Raw genomic sequence first — 20089 nt, forward strand, 5'->3', positions numbered from 1 at the left:
GTTCAAGATAGACCAAAGAATTTAATGTAACAGATTTTAAAATGTTAATCATATGGTTTCAGATTCCATATTACAACTGACTTTTAAGAATCTACCACTTGTTGAATTTTGGTATAGTATCAATGAATAATATCCACAATTATCTGACAAGGCTATTACAATATTCACTCCTCCCATAAATCTGTGTCAGGCTACAGAACTATAATTTGCAAAAGACTGCACACAGAGGCAGCTATGAGAATTTAACTATCTTCCCTTAAGGCAAATATTAAGAAAATGTGCAAAAATCATTGAAGTTTAAATGTTATATATGTTAATATGTAATGAACTTACTCATTCTTTTTAATTGTATTAATAAATACATATAAGTTCTAAGTTTTAATTTTTACTGAGGTAAATATAGATATCCATATATATACATACATACATAGATTTATAACTCCCATACACAAAAGCTCTTTGGATCTTTGTATTTCTCAATAATTTTTGAGTATAAAGGGGTCCTGAGACCAAAAAGTTTGATATCTGCTGGTCACAGTCATTATAGAAGATTTGTCACTACAGGGGACCAGAATTTGTGTCTCTTTGGCTTGATTATTTTTAGGAACAAAAGATTCAGGAAGAAACTTTGACCTTCCCTCTAACTACCTGAAAGAATTTAAAATAGAAGTTCCTCCAGAAGGAGCTATCACCATACATAACTATGGTATAATATGAACTAGGTGTGGTAGACAGGGAGGAGCCTAACAAGGCCCATTCAATCAAAGTCCCCATGTCCCACTGTCTTTGCAAGGCATGGCAAGCATTTGTTTACCAAACATTTGCTTTTCCATCTCCATGTGAATTGCCATCCTCCCCTTTGAAGTCCCAAACCACTACCCCCAGCATCCTCTTTTGTCCTTAACTGAAGATGGCATCTAAGGTGGTGGCTTCAGCCATTTTGGTGAGTTACTCAGTTTTCTTGGGTTTCTCCCATGTTATTAAATTTGTTTGATTTTCTCCTGTTATTCTGTCTCATGTCAATTTAATTCTTAGACCAGCCAGAAGAACCTAGAAAGGTAGAGGAATATTTCTTCCTTCCCTTTACCACTAAGATAACAGAAAAACTACACTGATGACATATAAAGCAGCAGAATGTTTTGTGCACAGGTCATCTGAATCTCATACCTGGCACTAGGAAGTAGGAACATTTTGTCACAAAGTTTTGCTTTTCTTCTGTTGAGGTTACAGGGGGAACAATGACAGGATAAAACATGTAAATAAAAGTGAAAGTTGCCCTGGGAAAATTGTAAAGTTCTTTTAATTCTGATTTTTCCCCTATTTTAAGCATTGTTGATTAATATACTGTGAATAATGTCATTAAAATGATGAATTTGGACAAAATGTGTTTTTCCCCTATTTTAAGCATTCTTAATTAATATACTGTGAATAATGTCATTAAAATGATGAATTTGGTCAAAATGTGTTTTTTATATCATTGTTGCTCTCTTTCTCCAAAGGCCAATGCAAAGATAGAAAGCACCTGGGACATTTCTCCTGACATACTAGCCATAAATCATGATCTCAGGAAGCAGTGTGTGGCTAAAGTTGGTATCTTTTAATTTTTGCAAAGATATGGTTCATGTTCATATTGCCACAATTTTGTAGATAGTCAAAAATGAACTACAAGAAATTGACCAACTTGAGTATTTACATTACAGATCCATTACTTAAATATTGCAAAATTCATTGATCCTTTGACACCAAATAATTCTTTAAATTCCACAGCACCATTACCAATGCTTAATTTAAAATCATAGTTTTCATTATGTAGTTGAGGCCACCAAGATAACCCTTAAATCTATACATTTACAAGAACTTTGTTCAAATTGATTATGGTATATGATAACAAAATAGCCAAAGAGTTATTGGTTACAACATAGATTTTAAAATAAATGTTATCCAGAACAGTAATTATTTGATTAAATAAAATTATTTTAAAATAGAATTGTTAGTCTACTATAAAGTAATTAAATCTTAATTTTCCGTAAAAATAGACTTTGGGGAATAAATGTTCAAACTGTTGTGTTTATGGCACAAGTAAAACAAACCACATATCGGGTTATCAGCTAGGGAGTGGGGACTGAGGATAGGGAGTAAGTGTATGGCTGGAATTTGAGCTCAAACAGCCACAGAAGTGGAGTGAGTCAGGGAAGGTAAATGGGAAAGTCTTGAATTCTCAATTCTGCCTCTCCCAAACAACAGAGAGGATTTCCTTAACTCACTGTGCAGTGTGACTCTTAAAAACTGAAATTGAAGATCTTTAAAATGGGCTAATTGAAATACACCCCCACCCCAAACATTCCTTTTTTGGTCAGGCTATAGTACACATAACCCTATAATTATTCTTGCCCGAGCTGGTAGTAGTCTAAAAGATGCTTCTTATGTATAAATACATGTTTAATCTATACTTTCTAGGAATAAATACTGTAATATCATCTATGAATTATTTTATTTAACCGAAGTTTGTTCATTATTAAAGAAGCTACAAAAATAAATTTTTTTGCTTGCCAAGATTATATATTTTATTAATACAAGATAAGAATTATAATCCCTGATTGCTTTTACTGAATACATGAAAAGTACTTATAAAAATGTCCTGATAATAACTTAAAATTCTATTCATTTCTATATTTCTATTGTTTATAAATTAGAAAACTACAGTTCATATTCACAGATTTCCATTTTGTTAATGTGTCAAGCAAAATGTAATTTTTTCCCAATGTTTAATAGCTATATTTACCTTATATTGTGGCTTTTAATGTTGTGCATTCACATTTCTTGATTAGTTTATATAATGCACCATTAAGGCTTGGCAACAACTTTTGCCTTTTCATTGTCCCCATCCCCAGGCCAATAGTCTCCCAAATGGCCTTTCTCAACACTGTACAATAATGGTGCATTGGATCATTATCTGTACTCGAATAATACACAGGTTTTGTCAAAATAAACTATTGAAACAAACAAACAAGGGGCTGGCCTAGTGGTTAAGGGGTTAAACCTAGTGGTTAAATTTGGCATGCTCTATTCAGTGGCACTGGTTTGGTTCCCAGACTCGGACCTACACCATTCGTCGGCGGCCATGTTGTGGCAGCAACCCACATACAGAATAGAGGAAGATTGGCACAGATGTTACCTCAGGGCAAATCTTCCTCAGCAAAAAACACCAAACCAAACAAAACAAAACAAAAAAACACACAAAACAGCAAACATATTTATTGTATTAGACTCTGAGGGTCCTCCTCTACCTCAAATAAGCTTTATGCCAGGTAGAGGATATTTATTACCACAGGCAAATCACATATTTATACTTCATTTTTACTGCTTCCAGGATACATTCAAAATGGATCTAGATTTTTACTAAATTTTATATCTACTAATGTTTTTAAAAACAGAGTGCATATTATATTAGAGCAAGGGTTGGCAAAATTTTTCTGTAAGAAGCCAGATAGCAAATTTTGTAGAGTTTCAGGACCACACAGTCTCTCTCTGTGGCAACTATCTAGCTTTTCATTATTGTGTGAAGTAGTCATAGACAATATGCAAACATATGGGCATGGCTTCTTTATTTGTGGACATTGAAATGGGAATTTCACACAAGTTTCACCAATCAAAAAATATTATTCTCCTTTTGATTTTTATCAACAATTTAAAATGTAAAAAACAGTCTTACCTCACAAGCTGATACAAAAACGGATGGAGGGCCAATTTGTCCCATGCACCAGTTTGCTAACCCCTCTTGTAGAGTACATATAGGATGTGCACGACACAGCTCTTAGGTAAAGAATAGCATAGACCTCAACTCATACTTCTCTGTGACTTTAGAGAAGTGATCTCATCATATCTCACTTCCCACTTGCTAATGAAGAAGAGATAACTTCATAAAAATATTTTAGTCAATTTTTAGTGGTTTGCTACAGCCTGCTTGTACCAGTGAAGAAGAGCCAATTGTGCACATGTATTCACAACTCCATGTTCAGTGACACCACATTGGTAATATGAAATTGACCATGGTGGAAATATTTATACCACAAAAATTGGCAAATGCTATAAATCAGAGGGTTTTTCCTCCTAGGAGTTGGTTATTAAACTGTCACCAACACATCATTAAGTGTAATATTTCTATGGACTCTTGGCTGCTCTGTGAATAAGACATGACAGCACAACATAGTTTAGTTGAGTTATTGTTTAGGGATTATACGTGAATACTTATTCCCATAATTACCCTCCATTAATGAAATGACCATGTCATTGTTATTTATCTCAAAAGTTTTAGAATAGCAACAAAAGTTGACTACCCCAAGAAAACTAGATTACCACAGGCTTCAGAATTTATTCAAGAAAGAAAGAGGATTTTGAGGCCATGTGAATTTATGAGAGGAGTAGTGGCAGCAGTGCAGACTTGATGAGACTAATCTGAGTGTCATGCTTTATCAAGGAAGAAATTACCCTCTACATTATAGAGAAAAACGACAACCGACCTGCTATTATATAGAAAGTGTCAAGAAATCATCTTATTAGTGGAGGTACATTTTGTGGGTCTCTGTTCTTTTTTGCTTATTTTTTCATATTTTAGAATATCAGATATTAAAAGCAATTCTTAGGGTGGGATGAATTCAAGAACACAATGGATAAAAATTCCATAAACACAGGACAAAAAATAGAATTTCTAATGGAGGTGAGTCACGGGCATTACTTTTCCACTTTCTCTTTCAAAAGTTTCTGAAAAAATACCCTACAAATATCCAACCACTTTTTTTCCCACTATATCCCACTAACAGACAATAGTACGTATATTTTTTTCTAATGTCATTTTATATTATTCTGTTAACATGCGAAAAATAAAAGCAAAACAGAAACAAAATATCACATCCCTAGGAAAAGAAAAATGGTGATGAGAAAAAATTCAAATTCAGTAAAATCTTTCATCTAGCAAGTAGTCTGCAGTGTGTGTGTGTGTGTGTCTGTGTGTCTGTGTGTGTGTGTGTGTGTGTGTGTGTGTGATGAGTAATAGCCAACGTAGGAATTAAGCTAAATTGAAAAAGAAAGTCGAGAAAAGCCTCTGACAATCTTTGATTTATTTAGTTTAGAAGTTTTGGAAAACAAATATTTATTTCTATAGTTTATCGAATTTTGTTCCAAGTAATACATCTTTATTTTATCCTGCTTACCTACTTATTCTGCACACATCCAACTTGAATTGTTTCATATTTTTATATTTTCCTTACAAATCTTATACTTTTATGGCATATTTGTATGTTTAACTTTTATTTATTTTTACTAGAAATTAATATGACTCTTATGACATATTTTACCCCACTGTCTGTTCATTTGCAGTTTCCATTTCTTCACTCGTCTCTTAAACATATCTTTAGATTCTGTCCACACATTTTCCATGGTATTATATTCAGACCTGGTGGTTTCATGTGCACTGACTCTATCCCACTCACTCAAATCTCCCCTGAGCTTCAGATGTATATATCCAGCTCTAGTTGTACTTGTTAAGCCCTTAAAGTTGACATGTTTATAACCAAATTCATCAATTTGCTTCCTAACTCACCTCATTCTCTTGCATTTCCTATTTTGTTTGAGGGTAGAACCTTCTATTTCAGTGGTTTACAAGCTGCACTTAACCCACACACATGAGGCATCAAGTTCATTATAGTTAAGCAACAGTGTTTTCCCCCAGCCACAATTCTCTATTAGGGAATATTCCCTAGAAGTATGCAGACAGATAAAAATATCTTACATGTGAAAAGAGTAAGAAAACTTGCGGGATGCATAAAATAACACAACTTATAGCAGTGCTTAGAGAGCAGTTTATAGCTGTGAATGCCTACATAAAAAAAGATGGAAGTTCTCAAATCAATAACCTAACTCTTCTCTCTACAAAACTAGAAGAAAAATCACAGTACATACAAACAAACAGAAGGAAGGAAATAGTAATAATTACAATGGAAAAATCAAATAAAGAGAAAAACAATAAAGAATATTAAGAAAAATAAAAGTTAGTTCTTTGAAAATAGCAACAAAATGGGCAAACTTCTAGTTAGATTGACCAGAGAGAGAGAGAAAGAGAAAAGATGGACAAGGAAAGTGAAAAAAAGTCTCAGAGTATAGGAGATATTTATATATCATACAGCTGATAAGGGACTGGCATCCAAATATATAACTTACTCTTACAACTCAATATAAAAATAAAAAACAATTTAAAAATGGGTGAAGAATTTGAGTAGGCATTTTTGCAAGGAAGATACACAATGGCCAATAAGCACGTGGAAAGATTTTCAACATTATTAGTCACTGGGGAAATGTACATTAAAACCACAAAAAGATACCACTTCACATCCGCTAGGATAACTGTAATCTAAAGGACAGATAATAACAAGTGTTGGTTAAGATGTAGAGTAATTGGAGCTGTCACTCATGGCTGGTGGAAATGAAAAACGGTGCAGCCACTTTGGGACAATTTGGCAGCTCCTCAAAATATTAAATATAGAGTTATCTTATGACTTGTCCATTTCACTCTTGGAATTCACCCAAGAAAATTGAAAACATTATGTCCATATGTAAAAAAATGTACCTGAATGTTCATAGCAGCATTATTCACAATAGCCAAAAATTGGAAACAACCCAAATGTCCATCAAATAATTAATGGAAAAACAAAATGTGACACACCCATACTACTGATACTTGCTACACTGTGGCTGAACATGCAAACACTATGCAAGGGAAAGAAGCCAGACACAAAAGACCACATATTGTATGATTCCGTTTATATGAAATGCCCAAAACAGGCAAACGTATAGGGACAAATAGTAGATTAGACAGATTTCTAGAGACAAAAAGCCAGGACAGAGTATGGGAACATGGAGAGTAACTGCTAGTTGGTACTGCGTTTCTTTTTGAGACAATGAAACTGTTCTCAACTTAGATTCTGGTGATGGTTGCACAAATTTTGAATATCCTAAAATCCAATGAATTGTAAAAAAAATGCCAATGATTTATTTTGAAATTAAATTTTTAAAAATGTATAGACTTCCAGTTTTTTTTTTCAGTGAAAAAATCTATAATTATAGTTTTCTCTTAATGGTTTAGGCATCAAGTCAAATTCAAGCATTTTATAACAGAGATACTGGTACAAATGCATATTTTTTTGTGATATTGTTCTATATTTTCCCCTAGCTTTTCATTTTGATGTATTTTTAATCTGACTTCAAATAAATAAATACAAATTTTTATTGCATTGACTGATCAATACATTTTAAATAGCAAAGCCCAAAGTCGTGCTTTCCAAAATTAGTTCAGAAACAAATATTTTAATAGTCTGTCTTCATCCATATAAATTGCTACAACCTTTCACAGCAATTTTTAGAGACTCATGTAGAATGAGGCTCGTGGTACTCTGAACACTGATCAAAGAAAATAAACTTTAAAGTCTTTTATTTGAAAATTACTATTGGGAAATTTCACTTTGTGGTCCTCCTTACCTCCTCTGCTTACAATATAACTGTGGGGTTTGAGTTTTTCTGTTCACTGTAATACTGTTATTAGTTGACTACCATATATAACAAGTTAGAATGATTTTTTGCTTCTGATAAGAAAAGAAAAGGAAAGAAAAAGAAGTGTTAGTATATGTGTTCCCCATTGTATTATAACGTTGGGAAATAATACAATTTATTATTTTGAGACTTAAGGGAATATGTTGTCTTCAAATTATCTCTAATAATATAAATGACACTGTGTTATATATTCAGAAAATAGAACTCACTGTCAAAACAAAATGTCCTCAGCTGTCTACATTGCCATAAATTTCTTACCTTTGTCTTGGCAGGCTGATGAGGGGTTGTTTATGACACCTCTTGCTAAGGCTGAAGAGCTTGTGTACAATTTTCTGCGCCTTTAGGAAAAGTTGCTTCATGTTGTTCTCCAGTTGTTCATAGCGGCGCTGGAAATTAGAATCCATTGTCCACAAGTGCATTATGGTAGATGTGTTGAGGAAATAATTCATGGGTAGCCTTTTCATAAAGAACTTGAATTCATCTGAAAAAATGTTAAAATTCAACACTTTAATTACGAAACAATTTCCCCTTTTCCCCAAAATATATTTAATATGTTAATATTAAAAACAAATACAATCTGGGGCCAGCCGAGTGGCATAGCGGTTAAGTTCGCCGGCTCTGCTTTGGCGGCCCAGGGTTCGCCGGTTTGGATCTCGGGTGCGGACATATGCACCACTTGTCAAGCCATGCTGTGTCAGCGTCCCATATAAAGTAGAGGAAGATGGGCACAGATGTTAGCCCAGGGCCAGTCTTCCTCAGCAAAAAGAGGAGGATTGGCATCGGATGTTATCTCAGGGCTAATCTTCCTCACAAAAAACCCCAAAAAAACAAATACAATCTATTTTTTCGTGTGTAGCAAATTAATAGCAAGCTGAGATTTTTCATTTGGATGCTTTAGGATTGTTTTCTTGTTTGTTCCCCTTAAAATAGAGCCTTCGTGGAAGAAGATAATTAAAATAATTTGTGCTAAAGCAAATAGTTCGTGCAGAAAGTTTAAGCTGAACTTAATTTTTTCTTGTTCTCCTTTTAATGGTGTTTGAATGAGTTTTTTCCCATAGGTAGGGTCAATAATCTAGCTTTCATTTTTGACAGTAGTTTTAACAATCCTTTCCAAGTGCTGCATACTAAAGAAATATTTTCAGAAATTTTCATTAGCTCAGTTTAGAAAATATACATAATCATGATTAAATGATTATATTAATGTTTAAAGAAAAAGAGAAAACTTCTAAAATAAAAAATTATAACATTCAACTATGTACTCTGGTTAGTTTCTTTGACCATATTTCAATTTGTCAAGACATAATAGTTTAAAACACAAATGTGTACTAAAGAGGAAAAATTAAAGAGACTTTAAAGCTTCTAAACTGTCTTTTCTTTTTGTGTCAAAAATTATTGTGTCTGAAACTGTCTTCTTTTCGAACGTCTGATTAACCCATAGCAGAAACAAAAGTTGATGCTAAACTAAAATAAATAATCATCTAAAAGGTCTATTAGTCATCTAAATACAAAAGATATTTGAGACAATAGCCAAAAGATGGAAACAACCAAACTGTCCATCAACAGATGAATGGCTACACCAAGTGTGATATATACACAAAATAGCATATTATCGAGCCATAAAAATGAATGAAGTTCTGACACATGCTTAAACATAGATGAACCTTGAAAATATATGAAAATAAGCCAGACAAAAAGGACAAATATTGTATAATTCTATATATATGAAATCTCTAGAAGAGTCAAGTTCATTGAAACAGAAAATAGATTAGAATTTACCTGATGATGGGGCAGGGGCAAATGGAAAGTTACTGCATAATAGCTACAGAATTTCTGTTTGCCGTGATGAAAAATTTTTGAAAAAAAATAGTGGTGATGGTTGTACAACATTGTGAATGCAATTAATGTCACTGAGTTTACAGTTAAAATGGCAAATTTTGTGATATATATTTTTTACCACAATAAAAAATTTTTCCAAAAAGATACAAAGATGGTAGAACTTTTCCCCCCATCTCTCCTTTTCTTCCAAAGTAAACATTATGAACAGGGACTCAAAACATAAACTTTTTATTGTTTTTAGTATTTTTTAAAAAGATTTATTTTGTTAATAAATATATTTAATATTTATTTTGTTAATAAATATTGTATTGCACCCATTTCCATGTAGTACATGGCTGGGTTTCCTCCACACATACACACCAACGCATCACAAGATTTGGAAAATATTTTCAAGGGCTAAAGAAGTATTATTTGGCAAGTGAGATAAACCACATTTTAGTCACTATTCTACCCATAAAAAAGTTGTATGGTATGCATTAAACCTCAGCCTCTTTGTGCCTTAATTTCCTCCTTTGTAAATGAGATAGAAAGTTCTAGATGATTATAATCTCCTTTAATTTTAAAATTCTACGATGTTATGAACAGTTGTTTTAAATTACCATTATGTTAGTTTTAAATATCCAATTCAAAAACAGTTCCTTTTGAATGTCCAGTTACAGCTATTATTATTTAACTGAATGTGGGCAAGCTGTGTCAATACCTCTTCCTTGCATGTAGGCATTGCCTCTATTGCAGTATTTTAAAACTTCCAAATTGTCGTTAACACTTCTTAAACTAGGCTGTTCACATCACATAGCAAAAACTAAACTACATTAATTACATACATAGAGAGCAATTAATTTATATTTATTTTATGTATTAGGGCAATTTCAACATTCAGATATAAACTATTTTATCAAGGCTGGAAAATGCAACATTTTGACGATAACAGAAAATCATATTCATGAATATTGGGGTTGTTATTTCTTCTAAAGCAAATAAATACAGAGCCCTGGCATCTTTTGGACATTAAAAGGAGAGACTTTTACTAGAAGAAGGAAAAATAAAACAAAAGAATAAGGACTTTTTATAGCAAAAATTATGGGGAAAGATTTTTGAGGATATAACCATTTGATATGCTTCAAATCATTTTTTATTTTTTTAGGTAAGCAAAGTATAAATAAGAGATGCATTTTAAAATTTCAATTTCACAGTACCTACATTTTCTTTGGTCCCATATGTCTCTTTTGAGAAATTCCCTCTTCTGATGAAAGGAGTTGATGCATGGAAATTGGAAAGCATTCGTTGCATTATTCACAGAGCAGATGCCACTACTTTGAAAACTAATCATTCATTTTACTGTCATCTTTTACTTGAACACATTTGATAAGGCTTTATTGTTTCATGGGTATGCATAACTTAATTATTTTCATTGTTTGTTATAATAGTATTGTGAAAGTTTCTAAATCAGTAAATTTTATTCAAGTTACAGAATGTTTTAAAATAGAATTTATTTAATTTTACCAAAGTGTATGTAATAGTGTATGTCAATTGAAAACCATCACTATGTAATTTCTAAGAAACATAGTTTTAACATGACACTTGAATAATTACTTCATTATGAAGTGATTAAGAGTCATCACTGATGGTCACCCAAAATATTTATTAGACACCTGTTGTGCACAGAACATACAGATGTTCCAGTCTATGAGAGCGAGTATGATAAACCTTTCATCTTATTTTTAAAAGATGACAAATGACATAAAATATTTTCTAATGATAAAATAACATCTTCTGTATCTACTTAGAAGTCAATTGAATCTCCAGAAATATTCCTGTGGATATTTTTTCTTTCATTTTTGGCAATTGGTAAATTCATATTTATAGAATGTGAAAAAAAATTTGAATGATACATTATAATTACTATATGAATCTAGTGATTCACATAACAAAAAAAGAAAATTAATGGGTGCCAGATAACATTTTATCCTACAATAATTTCCAAAGCCATGTGTAAGATACATCTATGGCTTTTCAAAAGTCAAGTAAACCGTGTCTTGATTGGCAGAAAGTAAAGTTACCAAGGGCTGAAATGAAAATCCGACCCTTGAGGGAGTGCAACTAATAGACAAATTTTGACCCAATCCATAATCCTGACTAGACTTGGTCAATTTTTACTTTTATAAAGCTTTTTCTTTTCTTCAAACATTTCTAAAGGACTATTTGAATGATTTGTATCAGTTTAGAATTTTCCCAACTTCTGCAGCGCATCACTGATATGACTTTGAGTGGCCGCATATCAGTGAAAGTCTACTCAAACCATTCTGTAAGCCATGGGTCTAGAGCTTCCACTGAAATTGATAAAATGCTATAACGCTGCATAAAGTGCATGGCCAGCCTGTTCACTACCTTGTAAACTGGCCAATTTTATGAGGCTACAAATTGATAGCTACACAAGGGCACAAATCAAAAAAAAAAACCCTAAATCCTTAGTAGCTGCCTAGAAATAACTTGTGCTTTTCCTGTTTTCTTTTTCTCTGACAGATATATCAAATTTTTATATTAAAATACTTCAATATGGTGAGCCAATTTATCTGTCCTTCATTGGATCTTCCTGTTTATGAACCCCCCTTCAAATATTTGAGAAATTACCCAAACAGAGCTTTAGCTCTATAGAACATACAAGACCCAGGTCCTCACTTTCCCAGTTGCCCTTGCAGCTACAGAGTGGATGCATCATCTATGCTGCAGGAATCAGGTGTACCCACACAGATTTTGGATCTTAAGCTGTTGATACAACAAAGAGGATGACCAGAGCAATTCTCTCAGGAGGTAGTAGTTACAGCGGTAACGGTAGTGCTTAGTGCCATCTAGCAGGCATTGCAGTTAATGGTGATGACCTCACTAAAAAAGTCTTGTGCAAGATTTTTGATTTTGCCCTGACTATGTAGCTCAAGAGTATGCTTCTCTAGCTTTCTTGATGAGTCTATATGCTATCGAATATCCTTTACTGAATTCCTTATTAGGTTAGGTTAGCTAGAGTCTGTCTTTCTTACAAATAAATCTAGGCTGATAGAAGTACTGGTATCAGAAGTGGTTTGGCAATAGTCTCTGTGGACAATAGGGAGAATATGTACTTGGTTTCCTGGACTGATTGGAACAAAAGGCTTTTTAAATCCGTGCAGTATTAAGGGCAGAACTTTGACAACAGTAATATCACCTGTGCTCATCTAGAATGAAGAGCTTGTTGTAGAAATAGCATTTGAGACTATGTTCCTGCATAGAACTGAAGAGGGAACATGAAAAATTCAAAGACTGAGGGGGAGTTGGTTACTACAAATAGAGATGGCTTGCTTGAAGAGCTCAAATTCCTACCCTTTCTTCTCAAAGCACAGAATGAACGCCAGGAGACTTTCAAAGACTGTGTTAAAGCAATCTTTTATCTCTTGCAGCTGTAGGGCTTCAGAACTAACTTGGATCCCAAGATTGAATTTAAATTCCAGCCAGATCTATTATGTTAAAATTAGGAGGAACACTGATTGGCAAGGCATAGGGATCTGAGAATTGAAAGGTAGATATGTGGCAGGACTGGAATTAACTCAGAATAATCCAAAGCATTAATGCTTGCTTTCCTTGCCCCCAAGAAACAGCACCTTCTTCCCTGTCTGATGGACTAACCTTGTCTTGCTTTCAGTCACTGTAATGATCTTAATCAAAGGAGTGATCTTCAATGGGAAGTTAACGTTCATCATGCCCCATTTCCATTACTCATCATGCCCCAGGGAAGTTTACTGAAAATATTCTAAGATAAGACTAACTTTCCAATAGGCTATCAAAAATTTGCTAATTTTTACTGGAGAAAGAACATTACGTGCATTGGTGAAAAGAATGCCGGCATCTCTGATGTACACTGTATTGGCTGTTTTCTGTGGGCTGGGGACACCAGTCAGTGTGAAAATGTGTGAAACCAAGTGAGTTCTTTGATTTCATTGAGGGTACAATTACCCCTCTGTGACCAAGGCCTAGTAACAGCTATTAACCATCAGAGGCACAGTGGACATAGGTATTGTAATAGACAATAGGTCCAGTGTGCTACTTAGAGAGGTCTACCCTGTAGGAATTTTACAGTTTACTAATCAGATCATGGTCCCTAAGGACTTAACTATAGGACCATGGCCTTGAGGTCCTATTTAATTTGTATAATTGAAAAAAAAATTGTCTGGCAACAGAGACCTGACTTGAGTTATCATGAGACAGAAGAATGCTATCCTATCAAATTCCCAGTCCTGACTCATTTCAAAGACTCAGAACTCCTGTACTGCAGCTTAAGTAAGGCAAATCTTTCCTTTGCGTTCTGAATTAATTCCTAGGGCTCCTGAACGCCACAATATTCCATGAATCAGAGCGTGGCCTTGCAGAAATAAGTAAGTTGGGTTTTCCCTGAATCACCCTCAAATTAGGCCCAGTGGGACCCTAACCCATGCCATGTCTATTTTCCCAGTCCCCGACTAAAAAGTTAGAATAGAAGAACATTGGCTCCCTATGCTGTTATGAAATAAGATCTTAAAGTAAGGATAAAACGAAGCTTCCCATTCCTACCAAAAGACTAAATTCAAAGTGATATTGCTTGTTTTTTGTGCTTGACACAACTGCAGGAATTAGAGATCTATTCAACACTGAAAATCGTGAGGATAGTATTCACATTAGCCAGCCCTGGTGGTCTCCTGGTTAAGATCTGGTGCTCCCACCACCATGGCCCAGGTTCGTCTCCCAGTCAGGGAACCGCACCACCCATCTGTCTGTTGTCACACCGTGGTGGCTGCGTGTTGCTGAGATGCTGAAAGCTATGCCACTGGGATTTCAAATACCAGCAGGGTCACCCAGGATGGACGAGTTTCAGCAGAGCTTCCAGACTAAGACAAACTAGGAAGAAGGACCTGGCCACTCATTTCTGAAAAAATTGGCCATGAAAACGCTGTGAATAGCAGCAGAGCATTGTCTGATACCGCACTGGAAGGAGAGAGGACGGCGCAAAAAGACTAGGCGGGGTTCTGCTCTGTGTACACAGAGTTGCCGGGAGTCAGAATCACTCGAGGGCACTAACGACAAAGTATTCATATTCCATCTCCAATTAACTCACTATGTTGGCTATATAGCTTAATCACAGAACAACTCTAATTAAACCTACTCTTCCAGCTGTGGTAGCTTCCTGGTGGCATGACTCCTGGCGCTAGGGATAAAGCTTCCTCTCTGGTACAAACTATTTTCTCTATCACTGCAAACAGAGATCAGAAGCAGTTTTCTTTCATATGTCAGTTATGAGAGTTAAACATTCTCATTTTATTCTGGGGTTAAATCATTTCTCAGCCTCTGTGTTACAATTTACTTCATAGGAATGTAGAGCAACTCATCACGCCACAGGACATATTTTGTTAATGACATCATACCGAATAGACATGAAAAACACGAGGACCAGGTATCCTGGCTCCTGGCCCATACCTTAGCCGGGCACAGGGACTGCAGATAAATCTTATGAAAACTTAAGCACCTGATTACAAATCTTGGAAGTTGCATTAAATGAATTATCTGGTATCATTACCCAATAATGATGACTTCAGTAATACATATTGGGGTGTCAGATGTGCTAGCTGCAGATTCTTTTGCTCTTTGATGTCCTCAACAAATCGCTCTTGAGATGTGATTTACAGATTGTTCCTGGCAAAGTCTCTGAGCCAGAATCTCCAGTCTTCCTGCTGATTCTGTGAGCTCTCCAATCCAATGTCTTTAAATAAATTCCTTTTCTGCTGCAGTCAGATTCTATGCTTGCAAGAATGCTGACTGATACAGTTAATTGAGGCCTCAAAGGTAATTATAGTCTAGAGTTTAATAAGAGTATAGAAAATATTTATTGATGTCTACTGTGTGCCAATCACTGTGCTAGTTAAGTATTAAAACTATAATAATCATTGTAGCTATAAGAATAGTACTTTTTTCATAGGTTTTCTGTGTAGATTAAATTAGATAATTACCATGAAAACCTAATAAAATGTCTTTTACATAGTGATAAATAAATGCTAGCTATTATTTTTCTTTTTATAATTTATTCAGTGCTTTTACATGAGCTGCGCTGAGCATTTTACGTGGATTATCTCATTTAATGCTCACAACAGTCAGAGGTGATGGGTACTATTACACTTTGCATTTTGCTGATAAGGAAATGTGCCTTAGCAAGGTTTAGCAAATTGTTCAAAGTGACACAATTATTAACTAGCACCCAGAACAAATTGAGTCTGAAAAAAGCATGATTTGTGCGTTAATAAGCATAAACTCTTTTGAGAGTTAACAGGAAAATACAATTATTACTCCCTATATTTAAAGAGTACTTTTGTTTGGTAGACTTTTCAGAAACTTTATCACATTCAATCTCATAATAATCATGCATTAAGATGGGCTGGTTTTATTGAGATGGGATGTGAAACTAATTTGAATCATGGGATTATTGTACTATGAGAGAAAAATGAGGAAAATAATAGACTAAAGGAAATATAAAGGAAAGATCATTTTATATTTCCCTGAGAGTCAGGACAATATTTTATTTTTCTTTGTATTTTTCCTTTCCAAAAGGCGAAGACAGCATATTACACATAGTATAAATGAAGTATATGTTTCTTAAATGGCTTAACCACTTGACAAGATCCAGAGAGAAATGGTTGAAGCTAAATATAAACATATGCAGAATAATTCATTTGAAAAAGTAGAGTTTGAGTTTAGTCATATAAAATACGAGGCCACAAGTTACCCACGTGGGAAAATAAAGTTGAAAAAAGATGTGTATTACAGTTCTAAGCCTGTATATTACTATGGAAAAGGGAAATTCAGGTTGAAAGGAACACTGTAAGATAAAAACATAGATAAACTTCTTGATTTATGGATAGGAAACTGACAAATGGGGTTCAGGTGGCGAAACTACAGTGTATGTAAATTTCAGAGTATTGAGAAATAATCAATCAGAAGATCCTGCAATGACATGGGATCATTGCTTAAAAGCAAAACGGAAAGTACGTCTTCATTATTGCATGAGGAAAACTTACATTTGGTATCTTTTAAGTATCAAGCACACTTCTACAGAATTCTTCTGCAAGAATTCTCTTAATTCCACACCTTAGTTGTTGCTCCGTCCATTGTACAAAAACTGTAGCTATGACTTAGAGATGTTGAGTCAATTTCTCCAGGTGTAAAACTTTGTAAGTAATACCTAGAGAGAAACTGCTGAACACACAAACAATATCTGGCTATGAGATCAAACTCATTTGAAACCATGTATCCACTATCAGACAGAATCCAGGGCTAGGCTGAGGTTGGGGAGAAGTAGGAGACTTTACTTCAAACCCTTTAAATAGCAGGTAATACTCAAAGAATATACCCTTCCCCTTGAAGCAGGAAAAACATATCTGGCACCACCTTCCCCTTGTAGGCTAATTGTCAATTTTTGCACCAATTTTCATTCATTTTCGACAATGAAAATGGAGGCCAAAGAAGTTTAATGATTTCCCTATGAACATAGGTGCAGAGAAAAGTTGAAATAGTACTTAAACTAAGAACTTTCACCCATAGTTTGTTTTTTATACTATGTTGCCATGTTAAGTGACATACATGAAAATATATAATAATTATTAAAATAATACTAATTCACCTATTAACTATTAAAAAATATTTCCAAACAGGACAAGTTTTAAAATTATATAAATAAAACCACCATTTTTTAAATGTTGGCAAATTTGGCAAATTTCCAGTTAAATTCAAGACAAAGCATAGATATTAAGTTATTCTGATATAGTTTATTCCAAGTAAAGTTCCAAGTATAGACAGGACTCGCAACGCACAATACGGAAATTATCTTAGTCCATTTGACAGAACCTTAATAAATTGTTTTAGAACTTTGGAAAACCAAACTTTAACAAAGAGCAAACACACCTTTCAAATAGTGAAGCTTCTGAGAAAAGAAAGCAACTGAGATGCTATACAGAAACGACAGGGAAACTGTATCAAGACAAGGAGGGTCTCTCCACCAGCCACATAGTGTCTCCATACACAACTAGGCAGGATGGCAAGCCAGGCAAAGGTTATGTGGCTACATGATATTCAATTGAAATCTGCTTTCTTTTTCTTCCTTTTTTACAGAAGTCTTACATATAGTTGAAGTAGCTACTAGAAGAAAAAAAATATGATAAAACATTCAATAAGACAGAGTCAGTGCTTATGGCGACAAATCAATGCCTAAACATATATATATGTTTATATATATATGTATATACTGCCTAAATATAATTTATATATATATACAAATTATATATATAAGAATTCCTATATATATTAAGTATAGAAATTAAGGATATAGGTTTATCCTTAATTCCTTCCTCAAGTATTTATATATTAGCTTTTATGTAGAATTAAGAGATGTTATAGTCTCTATTTTTATTACGCCATGATTAAAAGTGATTCCTCATATTTCTTAATTTTGGAACACTTTTTTCTCTGGATTCAATTAACCAAATATACTTTGTGTCGTGTTCTTCCAATACATTTTTCATAATATTACTTAAGTTTGTCAGGAACTTGGCTTTCTTGAATAAAAACAATATATGATGCTTCTAATTGTTCATGCTTAGTCTATTTGTTTCAAATTAAAACATCTCAGACTGTGGTATTCACTCTTTACACACTGTTGGCAGCTGTGCTCAATTGTTTATTGTGAACTTGGCACCACCATGACCAGTGCAAAGCTGAGAACTCTTTCCGCAAATCCCCTTCCTTGGATGGTTCCAGGTTAGAGTCTGTCAATGCGGGAAACTTGTGGGATGTGGAAGGTGGACGTGCAGTGGAAGCCATTATTTTCAGAAGCTTATGACAATGAATATGTGACGGTCAGACACAGTCCTGCCCAAGATGCAGTGACACGGTGGCTTCTATGGATTTAGCAGTTTCCACGGAAATGACCGCTTGCTCGGAAGCAGCCACTTCCAAATACATCTCCACCGGCTCACACGCCACAGTGCTCAGATGCGTGCGACCTCCTGGACCTGTCCACAGCTCAGGCTCTTCCATCCATTCCAGGGTTTATGAGGATCATGGATGTTTCTCTAATTCTCTGTCTACCCTTTCATTCCCTCACTTTCCAAATTCCTCCCTCATGTAAGCACTATTTCCCATTTCAAGCCCCTTCTTCCCGTAATGCTGCTAGTGGCTTTATTTTCCGAGGCTCGGATGAACTAGGCGGGTGAGGCAGCTGGGGCTCGTTTCCTACCAGATCCGTTCTCCTCTCACAGAACGCTGATGTTATTGCTGACAGCAATGGGTCCAAATATAAAACTATCTGCAGCCTCTGGGGGACGTGCAACAACATTCTGGCCAATGTGACCAAAGCAGCAATCTGTGGGAGTGGGGCGGTGTGGAACTTCTGTGTGGGCAAAGTTGTGTATTTCAGATTTAGGTATTGCCCTTCTTCCCTCTCAGCCTGTCCTTCATCCTCCTGAATGAACTACAGACCCGCAGCTGGAGCAGCCATGTTGTACCCATGAGAGAAAAGCCATTGGCGACGGGCAGATTTTGATCTTCATCTCTGGAAGCCCTTGGAACAGCGCTGGCCCTACCACCTCACTTCTGTAATATGCAGATTCTTATAACTGAGGATGGAAAAGGAAGAGGGGGGCATGATGCTTCCTAAACTTATCTCATTCTTAGAAATTATTGAGGCCCTCAAAGAGCTTTGGTTTGTGTGGAGTATTTTATACACATTTACTATATTAAATTAAATATCTATGTTATTAATTAATGTAAAATAACAACAATTAACCCTTTACATAAAAGCAACATATTTTTATAAAAATAGCTATCTTTTCTAAACCAAAAAATATTTTGTGAGAAATTGGCATTATTTCATATGTTTGTAAATCTCTTTAATGTGTGGCTTAAGAGAAAATACTTGATTCTCTTATCTGCTTCTGAACTCAATTTATTGCCCTATCACACACCATGTAGCTTCTAGACATTTCCACTGTACACTCATAAGAGAATGAAAGTGAAATGAAAAGCAGTAACATTTCAATATCATTATAATAAGAAGCTTGATCTCACCAAGTTTCTCCTAAATACACTTTGAGAACTCTTGCTCTAAAGAATAATATACATATAAACTGCAATATTTAAAGTTTACATATTAGGTAGCAAATATATATAATATTTAGTTAATATATAAACTAGCTATATAGTTTTATATGTAATAACATTCATACTATAATAACAACAACAAGCAGGACCAATTTCATAGTAAGAGGCAATATCATTTTATGTGCTAATCTACAGAAGATGGTATGCTGCTTGTTTGAAGGAAAGAGAATTTGTGATATTCATTCCCCAAGAATTTAACATGCACTGTTTCATTTTTCAAATCATCAAAACATAATAATCAAAGAGAAAAATCATATGTTAGTTGAAATTTAACAGCTGCTGCATGGTTTCAATAATCTTGTCCTTTTCATCATAGATTATCTTGGAATAATGATGTTTCTAGAGAAACAAAACTGAGACAGTTATCGTTTGATTTTTTTTTTTTTCCTGAAATGGGCTGCCAAATTTCAAAATTGGAGCATCATATTTATTTGATCTGCTGCAG

General features: G+C 34.5%; 1 protein-coding gene across 1 annotated transcript in view; it reads right to left on the reverse strand.

Annotated features, from left to right (window-relative positions):
* Positions 1–20089, reverse strand: part of BRINP3 (BMP/retinoic acid inducible neural specific 3) — a 387516-nt gene that overhangs the window by 66846 nt on the left and 300581 nt on the right. Inside the window, exon 7 of the mRNA XM_058533704.1 lies at positions 7861–8083. Within this exon, the coding sequence (XP_058389687.1) occupies positions 7861–8083 (223 nt within the window). The remainder of the gene's footprint in view (positions 1–7860; positions 8084–20089) is intronic.

The sequence above is a fragment of the Diceros bicornis genome, chromosome 38, assembly GCF_020826845.1.
Source record: "Diceros bicornis minor isolate mBicDic1 chromosome 38, mDicBic1.mat.cur, whole genome shotgun sequence".
Lineage (NCBI taxonomy): Eukaryota > Metazoa > Chordata > Mammalia > Perissodactyla > Rhinocerotidae > Diceros > Diceros bicornis.